General features: G+C 36.6%; 3 protein-coding genes across 5 annotated transcripts; 1 reads left to right on the top strand and 2 right to left on the bottom strand.

The window, feature by feature from the left end:
- LOC18611344 (pentatricopeptide repeat-containing protein At3g49710) lies at positions 903 to 3,458 on the top strand. Its single transcript, XM_018113865.1, has one exon. It carries the CDS (start codon positions 1,060 to 1,062, stop codon positions 3,214 to 3,216), a length of 2,157 nt encoding a protein of 718 aa, XP_017969354.1. The 5' UTR covers positions 903 to 1,059; the 3' UTR covers positions 3,217 to 3,458.
- LOC18611343 (uncharacterized protein At3g49720) lies at positions 3,720 to 7,074 on the bottom strand. The gene is made up of 7 exons (XM_007047557.2): positions 6,799 to 7,074; positions 6,373 to 6,540; positions 6,231 to 6,270; positions 6,062 to 6,097; positions 5,012 to 5,386; positions 4,627 to 4,682; positions 3,720 to 4,094 (listed from the first exon to the last, which is right to left on the bottom strand). Exons 2-7 carry the CDS (start codon positions 6,493 to 6,495, stop codon positions 3,942 to 3,944), a joined length of 783 nt encoding a protein of 260 aa, XP_007047619.1. The 5' UTR covers positions 6,496 to 6,540; positions 6,799 to 7,074; the 3' UTR covers positions 3,720 to 3,941.
- Positions 7,752 to 14,104, bottom strand: LOC18611342 (GTP-binding protein At3g49725, chloroplastic). 3 transcript variants are annotated; one of them, XR_001928461.1, is made up of 14 exons: positions 13,536 to 14,104; positions 13,019 to 13,083; positions 12,175 to 12,237; positions 11,974 to 12,063; positions 11,712 to 11,824; positions 11,201 to 11,269; positions 10,429 to 10,573; positions 10,246 to 10,301; positions 10,099 to 10,149; positions 9,916 to 9,970; positions 9,756 to 9,812; positions 8,941 to 9,060; positions 8,090 to 8,848; positions 7,752 to 8,010 (listed from the first exon to the last, which is right to left on the bottom strand). XR_001928461.1 is itself a non-coding variant. In XM_018123071.1 (13 exons), the coding sequence occupies exons 1-13, from the start codon at positions 13,918 to 13,920 to the stop codon at positions 8,273 to 8,275; spliced, it is 1,845 nt and encodes a 614-aa protein (XP_017978560.1). In that variant the 5' UTR covers positions 13,921 to 14,104; the 3' UTR covers positions 7,752 to 8,272. The 3 variants fall into 3 exon arrangements, 2 of the variants coding, with proteins under 2 accessions (XP_017978560.1, XP_017978568.1); XM_018123071.1 differs by having other exon boundaries at positions 7,752 to 8,848; XM_018123079.1 differs by lacking the exon at positions 13,019 to 13,083 and having other exon boundaries at positions 7,752 to 8,848; positions 13,536 to 14,096.

Here is a 15,118-nt window from a genome sequence, read left to right as displayed (position 1 = left end):
ATTATTAATTATTTATTTATTTTGATTTTTAATATTAAATATAAGTGCCCATATTATATAAATATTTATTCCCTAAAAAATAAATGCATTTAAATTAAAAATGGGCTAGACCCAAGCAAAACAAAACAACAAGGGTTATACCTTGTTGGGCTGCGATTGGCCCAACTCGACGGCCCGTGGGAGCCCAAATCCAGCACCCGGCCTGTTTCTGGAAGCCCGCAAGGAGAAGTCCAAAACGCACCGTTTTGATGCCTGCGAAGCCGCTCAAAACGACGTCGTTTTGCCTGGTCCTTCCAGCTTCTGCTTGCCTCTCTGAAACGACGCCGTTTTGCCCACGAACCCTAGGTATTTAATCCCCTTTTCTCTCTTTCTCTCTTCAGTTTCACTCCTCACTTTCTCTCTCTAGCAGCGGCGCCCTCTCCCCTCTCTCTAAAAATCTCTTCTCTCTTCCGGCACCGGCGTCCTCCCCTCTCTTCTCGGATTTCTCTCTCTTAGCCAGCGAATCGCTTCGCCTTCCGTTGGCCGAATCCTTCCCTTCCCGTCGGCCCCTCTCTCTCCTCTCAAATCTCACCCTTTTCTCTTTGTTTTTCTTTGTGTTCTTTTCTCTCTCTTTTCTGTGGCTAATCGCTGTTGTTTGTTTCTTTTTTGTGCAGGGTTTTAAAGAGTCGGGTTGTCCAAAAATTTGGACAACCCGGTGATGGGGTTCTGGCACCCCTTGGAGTTGGTGGCTAGAACCCCCCATCCCGCGTAGTGGGTGGGGGATGGGACGGCGACGGGATGGCTGGGCGTACGCCCAACCATCCAGATTTTTTTTTTATTTTATTTTATTTAATTTATTTATTTATTTTATTTTATTTATATTTATATTTATTTATTTAAGTGTCTACAAGTGGGTGCATGATTGGGCTAGATGGTCCTCGCCTCCTTGGTCCAAACTTCATACTGCAGGGCCTAAATAAACCTTTTAATATGTTTACCTTGCTTTAAACTTTGTTGACATATACCTTAACCTGTTGTGTATTTGTATGCAATGAACGAACTGTTACGTAAAGATGGCAAATGACCCAAATGTCATGGACCATCCAAACCTTCCGCAACCTGTTGAAAACATGCATAACCCACAGAGACCTTTTAACAGGCAAATCCCTCCACGCTCTTTACATCAAATCTCTCATCCCTTCTTCAACTTACCTTTCCAACCACTTCATCCTTCTCTACTCCAAATGCGGCCACTTAACCGCCGCCCACAACGCCTTTCACCAAACCCAAGACCCCAACACATTCTCTTTCAACGCCATCATCGCTGCCTATGCCAAGGAATCCTTCCCTTTCGTTGCCCATCAACTGTTCGATCAAATTCCTCAACCAGACCTTGTTTCTTATAACACTCTTATTTCTGCCTATGCAGATTGTGGTAAGACTGAACCTGCATTGGGGTTGTTTAAAAAAATGAGAGAGTTGGGTTTTGAAATGGATGGCTTTACTTTATCCGGGGTGATCACGGCTTGTTTAAATGACTTGTTTTTGCTTAGGCAGTTGCATTGCTTTCTGGTTTTCTGTGGGTTTCATTCATATGCTTCGGTTAACAATGCTTTGCTTTCATGTTATAGTAAAGAGGGCCTTTTAGAGGAGGCGAAGCGGGTGTTTTATGGGATGGGAGAGGGTAAAGATGAAGTGTCGTGGAATTCAATGATCGTGGCGTATGGGCAGCATAAAGAGGGAGCAAAAGCATTGGCTCTGTTTCAGGAAATGGTTAGGATAGGATTGGTTGTTGATATGTTTACTTTGGCCAGTGTTTTGACAGCGTTTACTAGTTTAGAGGACTTGTTAGGAGGGCTTCAATTTCATGCTATGTTGATTAAGACTGGCTTTCATCAAAATGCTCACGTTGGGAGTGGTTTGATTGATTTGTATTCAAAGTGTGGAGGTGGTATGTCGGATTGTAGGAAAGTGTTTGACGAAGTTTCTGGACCGGATTTGGTTCTTTGGAATACTGTGATTTCGGGGTATTCGTTGAATGAGGAGCTTGCTGAGGAGGCTCTTGAGTGTTTCCAGGAGATGCGATGTGTTGGTTATCACCCTGATGATTGTAGCTTTGTGAATGTAATTAGTGCATGCTCCAATTTGTCATCACCTTCTCAGGGAAGACAGATTCATGCACTGGCAATTAAATCTGAAACCCATAATCGAATTCAAGTCAATAATGCCCTGGTTGCTATGTACTCAAAATGTGGGAATCTTCATGATGCAAGATGGTTGTTTGATAGGATGCCAGAGCATAATACTGTCTCTTTGAATTCAATGATTGCTGGTTATGCAGAACATGGAATTGGAATGGAGTCATTACTTCTTTTTGAGCAGATGCTGGAGCGAAATATTTCCCCTACGAGCGTAACCTTCATTTCTGTTCTCTCAGCATGTGCTCATACAGGAAAACTTGAGGAGGGTCAGAAGTATTTCAACATTATGAAGGAAAAGTTTGGAATTGAACCAGAAGTGGAACACTATTCATGTATGATTGATCTTTTGGGTCGAGCAGGCAAGCTAAGTGAAGCTGAGAGGCTCATAGAGACTATGCCATTTAGCCCTGGCTCAATTGGTTGGGCTGCACTGCTTAGTGCTTGTAAAATGCACGGAAACATAGAACTAGCATCAAGGGCCGCAAACCAGCTTCTTGAGCTGGAGCCTTCAAATGCTGTACCTTATGTCATGCTTGCAAATATGTATGCCAGCAGCGGCAAATGGGAAGAGGCGGCTACAGTTAGAAAGCTTATGCGAGACAGAGGTGTAAGGAAGAAACCAGGTTGTAGTTGGATTGAGGTGAATAAAAGAATTCATGTGTTTGTGGCTGAAGATATTTCACACCCTATGATCAAAGAAATTTACCAGTACTTGGAGGAGATGGGGAAGAAGATGAGGCTAGCTGGCTATGTTCCCGATCTGAGATGGACTTTAGTTAAGGATGACGAGATAGAGCCTGGAGAGAAGGAGATAAGGTTGGGTCAGCATAGCGAGAAGCTAGCTGTTGCATTTGGGCTGCTTTCAACAAAAGATGGGGAGCCTATTCTTGTGATTAAAAACCTGAGAATATGTGGAGACTGCCATAATGCAATCAAGTTTATTTCTGCCATTGCTGGGAGGGAAATCACTGTAAGGGATACCCGTCGGTTTCACAGCTTCAAGGATGGTAAGTGTTCTTGTGGGGATTATTGGTAATGCTTTTAGACTCGTTGCCAGCGGTCTCAAACTCCAATTCCCTAACCTATAACCATCTATTCATTGATTCCTTGTTACGAATTGTCAGGCTGATGATTGCAAACCATGCGACTGACTGATTTTATTATCGGAATCCAAAATATTTTATTTAAGGGTTGGATAACAGATTATGAATTTTTTGGTATCCTCGTGTAACCAAAAAAGTATCATCAACAAGGAACTCTTGCAATTCTGAGACTAAAGCAATGTTTGGATATATCAAAATTCTATAAATGCATATGTTTATAAAGACATCCTAACAAATAAACCTTGGAGCTTTGAAACCAAATATGGAGGAGAGAAGCAAGGTTTATGGGAAGAGAAAGAGTTCCCTCCCCTATTTCATGAGCTAATAAACTTTCTACAGACAGGTCCACAGCTAAATAAAAATGCAAGTGTGAACACAAATACTGGTAAAGAGTTGCATTCTCCACAGTTATTTAATAAAGTACAATAAATGGATGTGTGATAACTAATAACAGTAAAATTCTTATCAATTAAATTAATAAATATCAACTTTGTAATGTTAAGGGCACAACACTAGGTGATGTCAACAACATCTCTTTACCAAATTTAGTTACCCGACAGTCTATATTTCATATGAGAGCTGAAGATATTTTACTTCACCTTCAAATGCATGACAAACATAATTAATGAAAATTTGATCTTAATGAATTTCTCTTTTATCAGTGGTATGGATTGAGGTGGAACACTTGACAAGCTGACTGGAATGACTTCTTAGATGCAGCCTGCTCAAACTTCTTAATGGCAGCTTCATTTTCTTCTAAGCTAGTCTGGACAAAAAAGCGAATCCACCAAGATGAACTCCGCATTTTGGCCTTCACAAATGAAACAGATATGTTAATGATAATTGATAAGGTCAACTTGGCACTTTAAAGTTGTGCTAAATGACAATTCAGAAACAAAGATCACAAATGGAGTAAATGGAAAAAACTACATGAACTCCTCCCAACCTTTTTGGTAATAATGCATGTGCATATCCTTTTATATTTCTTTCTTCCCACCAGACTATCTCAAAACTTCAAATTTATCAATCAGTCCCTAATTTAGTGATAAATGCAACCAAAGTCCAAACTTTGGGACCTCTTTCTTGCTGCACATTTTAGACTACTTCAAGTTCTGACTAAGCACAACAAAATCTTGTCAATACTTAAGTCAGATTAACTATTTATTCTGTAACTGAGAGTCCGACTGAAGAACCAACAGGAATACGATAATATCAATATCCAGAAACAAGACTCACTAAAACAAAAATGGTGTGACAATTTTGATCAAATGAAAGTTAAAAGAGATATTATGGCCTATTTTAATTTCAAATCCCCTTGTTATAAGGAGTAGATAGAGACTGACCGGCCGCCCAAATTTTGACAATTCTGCCACTTTAGCCCTCTGATGACCAGGGTAACCTGAACATGAAAAAGAAGCTGTTAAAATTCAGATAAACCAAAAGAAAGGATCAAATACAATGAGTAAAAAGCTGCATGAATCCCCAGTTTGACAAAGAACACAAAGAGAGTATGTACTACATCCATCTAAAAACCACTCATGGCTGCACATATAGTCTCTAGGAAAGTGTTCTAAATAGTAATACTGTGGTTATCATGTAGTTACATCAGAAACATTTTTCCATCCGTGAAAGAGTTATCTTCATAAACAAATATATCTCTATATCGGCATTTCTCTGCCTAACTTTTATTTTATAATTGATATGTAACTTAAAAGAGTAAGAGATTACCAGCAAAAATAACTAGACCATCGGAGGCCACCCTTGCCAACTCAGGAAGAGTCTTGTTCAGGTATTTTGGAGACAAGTAATCAAGGGCATCTGACACAATAACAAGAGAAAACGACTTTGGCCTATAGGGAAGAGGGAACTTGATATCTGCCACACGTACAATGCCCTTGCGCACAAGACTCTTGCAATTTGCTTCAGCATCCTCTATGTCATATGGTTCCACACCCCAGGCTTCAGTTTCCTCTTCTTTCAAAAGTTTGGAGACCACTGAACAGGTATCAGGGCCTACATGCAAAACCTTGTGCATGCTGTCACCATATGCCTTCTTTAAATAAGGTATTGCTCTCTGAACTTCAAGAGTGCATGAATAATCACCTATAAAAAATAAAAAGAAAATTAATTGAATTTTGGAACGTTACACTTAATGAAAACATACCCTTTCCAAAGCATGGCAATTCCAATCTATCAAAGGAAAGTAAGACTGACAACAATGAGATGCTGAAGCAAGGCTATAAGATTTGTATCCAAAATATAATCTCCGATGAATTTGGTGATCTTATAGACATGCTAAAACAACTGATGATGTTCTCCAAATTATTAAGGTTGCGTTCCAGAACTTGAAATTGGGAGACTGGATTTTTAGATTTCAAATTTCGCATAAATTGTGTGATGAAACAGATTAAAACATGACTTTCATCATTATTTTCAAATGCATGAATCTTTTAAATCTGTACTTAGTGATGAATTTGAAATACATATATTACATAGAGAATTTAAAATGCATCTTCTTACAACCTCTCAAATACATAGGTTTATCAAATCTTAACTAATTTTTACATAATGCATGCATTCATCCTCACAATTTATATCACAAACCAAATCCAAATGCATGTTCCAAACACAGCATTAGTGAATCCACTAAGTAGTTAAGTAGTTCTAAAGAGACATCGTACCAAAAAGCTCATAAGAATCAAATAAAAACAGTAACTTCACTATTCATTCAGTTCTAAACATCAAATCCAATGAGGAATAAGGGAAAACAAACTTTACCTTCGATCCGACTAACTGCTTCACCTCGGAATTTACCTGTATACCCCAAAAAGATTATTATGGCCAATTGATTGAAGTAATAAGAAAAGCATATTAAACCACAAAGCAAGTAAATCCAAATAAGAAATTCTGGTAAGCATATTTAATAAATAAATAATTTAAAGAATACCTGAGCCACTATAGGCATAGCCAATAAGAAGGATTGCACCCTGAAAGTTAATTAAAAAAAAAACAATTGCTACCTCAATTAATTTCCTTTTTTAAAAATAATAAAAATTTGAAGAAAGAAGAAGATAGATAGACGGATATACCACAACGACAAGACCGATGGATAAAATGGGAGAAGATCGGGATTTGGAATGTAAAGCTCCAGCGAAGGGAAAGTTTCCGCTGTCGACAAAGCGGCGCGTGGAACTTACTTGCCTCCTTGACATGGTTGGTTGCTACTCTCTTCAAAAACTTTGTTATTACTATTTACACTGTCCAAACAAACATCAGATTTACACAAAACTTTAGTTTCTTCATCGAAAGAACAAACATTAAATTCATTGCCAAACAATCAAAATGAGAAATGGAAAAAAAAAAAAGAAACAAACAGAAAAACGAAAGCAGATCCAAAAAATGAGAAAGCTTTGGATATTAGATAAAATGAAGGAAATAATGAAAGCAACAGAGAGATCAAAAGGAATTACAGGAAGAAAGACGAGAGAGAGAGAGAGAGAGAGACGACAGTTCACCTTAGAGGGAGAAATTGGAAATGGGCATTTGGATTTTGGATCTTAGATCTGTGGATGTGTTTTGAGTGTTGTTTTGCCCTGGTTTTCGCTTTTTTCTTCTAGCACTCGATTAAGTAGGAATTTAAAGCCATTTGCTAGTAATTAAAAAAGAAAAAAAGAGTACAAACTACAAAGGAGTTTAATAAATCAAGTGTGAAAGCCTGAAAGGGTCTCAGATACGCAGTATTTTCACTGTTTGGCTTTGGCATTTTTTATTTTGCGAAAGCTAAGATCCGTGTGTGAGAAATATGGGTCGCCATTATACGGCGCGCGTTTGCCATACAGTTATCAGCGCGTCGGTAACGAATGCGACGTCGTTCAGAAAAAGATTATCAGTTTAACTAACACTACTAAAAAATGTCTTTATTTTTTTTATAAAGTTAATTAAAACGAAAAGAGATAAAAAAACAAAAGACCAGTAAAAACTTTTAAAATCCAACAACACCTGGACCCAAAATTGAAAACTCTCATTGATGTATAATTTGTGTGAAAATAGCATTAGAAAGACACCATATGACAAAAAAGATTGATCAAAGTTGAATAATTACTGCACTCATTGCCTTTTGTGGCACTTGATGGAAGATCGTCGTTGGTGTAGGTGTCGCTAGGTGGAGTTCGTAGTGGCAGGGGAACCTTTATTGGCAAAAGACTGCCTTTATTTCATTTTCAGCTATATTTATGGAGGGATCCATGCAGGGTGGATAATTACTTTGGTTAATTGTAATAACGGAATAGTTGATCTGACCTTCCATCCACTTTATTCAATCTGCAAAAGTGACTTAAGTACTTGGCAAGTCGCCTTTAATGTTTATTGTTTTTCTTTTAAGTTATGAGAGGAATTCCATTAAGAAGGAAGGGAAAAAGATGTTTTCCCGCTACCCAGGTACAAAAGTGAGCTTCAACCAAAATATCACGCCCTTAGAACAAGTTTCATCCTGAAATGTTATTCTTGATATGTCCCATAATTTAATTTGCCCAATCTTTTTGTGTAGCATATGTTACGGGTAGAAAAAATTAACTGGTACAAAAACAAGCACAACCCAATTGTATCTCAAAAGGTCATAAATATTTGGCCTTCTGCACAAATTAAGGTTTGGGATTGCTTGTTCAAGTTTTTTGTTGGGCCAATGGAGTTCACTTCTTTGATTTAGGTACAAAATTGTAGGCAAGGATCTGCATCAAAAAATTTATGGAATACGTTAAATATAAAATGTATGGGTGTTGCAAGCATAAAGTTTGAGTATAAATATACCGTATGCAGCTGGAAACACTTGCTTAGGAAATTCTCACATTCTTCCCCTATACTCCAGAAAGGGAAAATAATTGTCTGATGTTTCTCTGACTTATTCATCATCCATGCCACACATCGGTTTCAACTGTATTGTGATGATTGCTAATACCAACCGCGGTCAAAAATATACATTGCCTGCTGTTATCATTGTTCAACTGCTACCTGTTCATCTTCTTTACGAGGGGGCCTCCATTTTCGATCAAAGAAACTGCTCTCCACTACTTTTTGAGACTTTAGTTTATCATCTTGCACCTTAAGCCTATCATCAATGATTTCCAGCAGTTCTTGCAAGCCTACTCCAGTTAGGGCAGATACTTTGACGTGTGGAACATGCTGAGATTGGGATTGAGAATCTTTTTCCACCATCCAGTCATTAGAGGTCTCAGTTTGTTGGTCATTCAGGGTATTCCAGTAGTCATCCGCAAAGTCATCCCCTGACAACAGCCAGCCATCAGAGTAATCACCTTGCTTGTCAACCATGGTCTCTTGAAGGTCTCCAGGTGAAGGCTTAAATACATCACTACCATCGGCATCAGCATTACCAGCAACACAATTACCAACTGACTTCCCATCTAATGGCTCAGATGCCACGTTACAATCTTCAACTTCTGAAGAACTGTTAATCTTGCCGTCTTCTGCTCCCGAGAAATTGCTGATCTCAGCATCTTCATCACCATCATCAATATATACATCAGCACCCACTTCTTCTTCATAATCAATCTGAACAGATTGCAAAATTAGAAAATATCTTCTTGAGTTTTTTTCCTTTTAAATCTTTGGAGGGAGGAGAGGTAAAAAATGTATTAAAGTACCTTGTTCCAGACTTCAATCATGTTCTGAAGCTTTTCCTCTGACACTCCAATTTGCCGAAGAACTAGCAACACCGTGGAACGATGCTCATCAAGATTAGGTGCAGTGCAGTCTATTACATGCTGCATAAATATTTGGAAAAATTCATCAGCTATCTGAAGGACACACCAATCCTGATTTTCTCAAATTTGAGGGATGATTTCATATAAACTTGTGTACCCAAAGAAGAGATAATTGAATAACGATGCATACAAGTCTACACTAATCATCTTTCAATTATTGTGCATCAGAGCTTACTGATTGGAAACAACAGCAATTCAGCAACAATAATACTAAGTAGTAACAAAGCCTTGATTTGCATGATAAATAGATCTCTTAGAGAGGATATATCCGGGCTGTAGGAGCATTGGCAAATGCAACTGCTCCTAAAGAGGGATAAGCCACTGGGCCAAACCCAGTGAAAGAGGGCAAGACTGAGAGACAGCTATCAGTATTCTTTAAACAAGATGCTATCTTCTCAACTGTTTCATAACGGAATCTATTTGGAATCATTTCCTAAGGTTCCTTGCTTCTGCAGCATACAAAAAATGTAAGTTTGGGATTTTTTTTAAGGGGCAGAGAGAAACTCTACAAACAAGATATTGTTGACTGGTCCTACTCAGCTTTGATTGACAACAGATGACCATAACATCAGAAACAGGAACTATAAAAGAATCTGCTTTTAAAAAGATCAGATAAGAAAATGTCTGAATGGCAGCACACAAATAAATAATTTTTTTTCAAAAAAGAAAAAAGAGGACAGGTTATCCAGTCATACCACAAGGAGGTCAGCCTCCACCACCTCTTCCAAGGTTGAATGAAATGCTTCAACCAACTACAAGAGCAAAATTCCAATGCTAAAAAAGACGAAAGAAGACCAAAAATAGCAAAGAAAAAAAAAGGGATCAGTGGCACATATACACATGCTTCTCAGTTACCTGCACTGGCAAATCTGATATGAATCCCACAGTATCACTAAGAAGCACTTTCCTCCTGAATTATTATATGCATATTTATGAAGAATAAGATTGTATTCTCATCAATAGTTAAAAAGAAATATTCATCTTCATGTGTCAAAATTTGAGGGAAAGTATAATTAGATTTGATGTGGATCATCTCACCCTGAAGGAAGAACAACACCTTTTAATCTAGCATCCAATGTTGCAAACAATCTGCACAAAGTCAATGCCTCCAATTATGCAAAAACATTCACTCTCTTATAACAAGGAATCTAACTTTAATGAGCAATGTTTTAAGGATAGATATACCTTGCATCACTATACAGATCACTATCTGAGAGGGCACCAATCAATGTAGATTTCCCCTGTTAATTAAGAAAATAGGGAAAATGTTTAGCAAGAGAAAAGGGTAGAAAAGAAAAACATAAGAAGTTCTAACTTGTTTGTATGGTAGTTAAAAGGTGAAGTTTTGGTCAGATTATGGCCACCTACAGCATTTGTGTACCCTACAACAGCAACAGTAGCTAAACCTTGACCATCAAGTCCACCTCGTCTTTTGCGAGCTGCACGTTGCACAGCTCGAGTACGGCGAACCTCTTCAATCTGGGTTAACAAATGACTCCGCCGTTCCAAGATTCTGAGATTAAGTTCCAGTCAGTGAACATATAAACACACACAAAGTTAAAATGTATTATGATGACAAAGACCATGACAAGTATCTAGCTTTTTTTTCATATATGAAAAAGCAATATCCTATAGAGATTGAAACATGCCCCATCCACATAATCAGATCCAAAAATTGGGGTGTGAGGAGAGGGGATTAATAAAATATTCATTGTTATGGATAGCTTGAGACCTCTGATAAAATAACAAGCATTTCATTCGTAAAACCATCTTAGAAAGAAAGGAATAACCAACAAGGCAATGCTAAAGTACAATAACTTAAGCTCCCATTAACTTAAGTATCAGAAGTATAGACATTGTTAAATAGTATTGAGCTATGAAGGAAGGGAAGCCAATGGCGAAATAATAATAATAACAATAAACAGATATTGCCCATCATGAAAAGAGATTCCAACACATCAGATTTAGAAATCACAAATATTTACAATTGTACTTGTGGCTCCTAACAACCACACAAAAGCTACATAATATGCAACTCATCAAAAAATTTAGAAATAAGTATCTGAGACAGCTTCATACAATAATTTTGTACACAAGATCGTAAGAAGAAATCATTATGAAATTAGTATGAAGAGCAAACCTTCGGCGTTGAAGCTGCAGTTCAGTTTCTCCAGCACCACTGATGAAACCACGACCCCCACTTCCTCTTCTGCAATCAATAACTATGCATTTTCAAAATCCTTCTATGGATTGATAATTGTTTACAATAGAATTATTTGAATCATGGTAACATTTCAACTATTGAAAGAGAAGATTGACCAAAATGAATACATCATGATCCATGATCTCGCCTAGTAAAGCTTCGCATTTTTTAAATTGTTCTCAATTTATATAGTGTTTATTATCTTTTTTTATTTTAGTTGAGTTAAAGAAACACATCAAAAGAATTTATGCAAGAGCAAGACAAAACCAGAGAGAGAAAGAACTAGTTTAGATCAGGTCTTTTGGCTTCATAATAAGAATCAGAAACACCTTGAATTATGGTCAGATGTATTCAAATCATCTTGGATTTCACTCGAATATATGCTATACATACAAATGTTCACAAGTTTTACAATCTAGTCCTATTCTACAAGAAATTCAGGCCTCACCCTCTTGCACTAACAACTTCAGCTTCTCCAGTAACTCCAAAAGTATAGCGTCCGTCTGCTCCACGTACACGAACAAGCCTACTCTTCTTGTACATAAGAGCTGCTAATTCTGCCTGCAAAATATTAAAAGGACAACCTCCTGATTTCTAGGTTCCATTGTAAACCTAATTGGATGATGAATAAGTGCATAAACCAGTTTAAGAGAAAACAAATAGTGGAATTCAAAATGCAATGTCATGCCAAGTAAAGGCAGGAACTGTACCTGTAACTTTGCCTCCTTTGTATGCGCATGAGCATTGAATATTTCTATTATAAGGCCCACGCGATCTAACACAGGTTTGCCCCAAATTCGCTGTCATTGAAAATCGAAAACAAGAAAATATATTACCAAAGCACATGGGACTATAGCTTGCGTTTGCCTTGCCACCAAAAGACTGAGAGAAAGTAGGCAGCCATTACTTGCCTCCAAATTACGTTGCTGTATTCCGGACAGAATGGTATTGATGAAGACAGCATCAACTTCATCCTAGTAAAATCATATTGTTATAGATAAGGCTTCCACAGTTCCATGAAAATCATTCACTCATAATAAAGAACCAGGGGCGCAGCTACATAGTGGTTTGTGGGGTCAATTTTTAAAAAGTTAGGTTTATATATATATCTGTAGTAAAATTTTTGCAATTTTTTGTATTGAACCCACTCAAATTAAATAAAAAAATAAAAAAGGGGGTCAAACATAAAGAGTTTTCGTCCATTTTTATATTGACAATGAGTAATACGTAGCTTTATGTTAAAAAGTCTTTTAATTTGCATAAATTTGACTATATATTAATAAGTTATGTGATTAAAATGTGAAAGGTGACATATGTTCAAATATAATTGTTCTTAATAAGAGTAAAATCATGCATTTTATTATGCACAAAGATTAATTTTAATTCTTCCTAATCAAAATCATTTGTTTATTCTGATATCTAAACACATGTTTTGCAAAGCAAAATGTATATAACAAAAGTAATAACTAAATAATACCCAACCTAATTTGTAATATTCAAGGATGATTATATCATAGGCGTGACTGCATGGTAAAATATCTCATTCTAAAACAAAAACTTTGGGAAGCAATATATAACATACTAAATCTTTTTGAATATTTAAAGTTTTTAGATTTAATGCAAAGTGTTTTTAATAATACAATGTTAAAAAGTATGTCTTTATATTATGTGAATTAGTATATGAGTATGACCCCACTAAAAATTCTGGCTATGCCACTGCAAAGATAAGAAGAAAGATTATAAGAAGCTCCTTGCCTTGGACTCGACAGCATTCAAATGGCATTTGATGTTATGTACAGTTCCAGGTCCAAAATACGTGTCTAGAAATAAAATAAAACAGAATTCAAGAACAAAATATTGAAAAAATGTCTAAAAACATGATTAACAAAGCTAAAACACCCAAAAAGAATAGCTTTTCAATAAAATCAAAAGGCAATTAATCAAGCAACCCAAAACAAGCCAAAACCGAATCGAGTACAAGATAGTAAGCCCTGTTTTACAATTACATTGACTACTTACTTTTCCCTATATAATAACATTTCAAATCAAGTTTGATAAAAAAATAAACAAATAATTCAATTGTAACATAAATTTATTGTTACTCAAAAAACTAAATTTGAAACTAAGAAATGTTCAAAAATGTTACTTCTGTATTAACACACATTTTTCCCTTTCATTATCGTAAACAATGAGGAAGTAGTAAACATTAACAACTAAATGTTCCCTAAGTGAAAATGAGTCAAAAAGGAAAATACCAAAAGATTTTTTATACCTGCGCGGATTTTGGAAGATTTAAGAGAAGGGTTTTGGACAACAACATGAGGAGGCAACTCCTTGTCGAAGAAATCAGTGTCGAAGTACCCATCACGCTGTTCCTCTAGGGAATTAGCTAGACAAAGAGCCTCGTTGAGCTTAGCCTGCAAGAAAGTAGCGGGACGGAGACGGGGCTGGACGAGGAAGAGCCGAGGTGGGTCAGTTGGGTCCCTGTTGAAAACTGAAACGGTGGTGTGTTGGTCATCTTCAGTGACTCTGTTTTGCTGCTTTGAAGTTGAGTATGGTGAAGAGAGAATGGAAAGTGGAGAAGGAGAAGGTCGGTGGGAGAGGGACTGACATCGGGACCTGAGGCAGGTTCGTGTCAAAGACAGGGCTCTTAACATTTCTCTAAAGATGTTGGCAAAATTAGAGAGCTTCTACTTTTTACTGAATTGGAGGAGTGTTCTTTCTTCTTTCGGATGATGAAGGGGTTCCGGTTACCGGACAGTAGACACGGTGCGGAGAAGAAGGTCAGGTTTTAGCCTTTCAGGGCTTAACCTTGGGAGCCCATTTCCTAGTTTACGTGTCCATGTTCAACCCAATCACCATTGCGATTTTTGAGGCCCACAATGTTGCTTTATCCATGAGACCATGTATTTCAGGAAGTAGTTCTTTCAGGAGATTGAAATAAAATAGTAATGAATTATAGGATTTTGTTAATGAGTATCATAACAACATTTGTTCAAGTTACTATATGAAGTTCTATCTTCTTAAAATGTATTGAAAATTACCACATTAATTATTAATTATTAGATTTAATGTTAAAATATTATCATAAATAATATTTTAATAAATATCTTTAAGATTCTCCTTAATAAAATCATACTATAATCTCAATCGATATAACAAACTTACACGTATAATTTTTCAATTTATAAACATTTTTATGCTATAAACTTTTTTTCCTTCATTGTTTATATTAGTGACCAAAAGAGATAAAAGAGTACAATGGTGGTTAACTATGTAAATATGTGTAATTAAATTAAATCTTTTATGTTGGCCAATAATATTTCTTGCTATTATTAGCTAATTAAACATTTTATCTTTACTTCTCTTTCAAAGTATAAAGTGCAATTTGATTCAATAGCCCAAATCAAGTCTTAACTCTTAGGTGGAGAAATGAAAAGATTAACTCAAGCTTAAACTACTGATTAAGTGACCGTTGCTACTACAAAGAGGGTCTTGACTCTTGTCTCGAGTTTCAACTCCTCTCTCGAAGCTCAAATATATAAAAACCAAATCAAATCAATAAAAGAGAGGAAAATATCACGTTCTATTGTTAAAATATGCCGTGATCAATGAATTTTGGGGTGAAAGATTCTAACTAACTAGATGGGCATAGGAAATAGAGCAAAGCAAATTCCCCTGAAGTGCTGTAATACCATCTTATGGGTTGCACCTCCAACAAGATATGACCTAACTTGATTCTTGGAATAATTCTTAGAACAATGGCATCAAATCCATTAACTAACGTGTTTCAGTGGTGAGAACAAGATGCCAGAACAAATGTTGGCCAATGTAATCAAATTGCGGGTCATATTC

This window comes from Theobroma cacao, chromosome 1 (genome assembly GCF_000208745.1).
Source record: "Theobroma cacao cultivar B97-61/B2 chromosome 1, Criollo_cocoa_genome_V2, whole genome shotgun sequence".
In the NCBI taxonomy this organism is placed as follows: Eukaryota; Viridiplantae; Streptophyta; class Magnoliopsida; order Malvales; family Malvaceae; genus Theobroma; species Theobroma cacao.
Note: the sequence above shows the minus strand (reverse complement) of the source record. Positions and strands in the feature narration are given on the sequence as shown.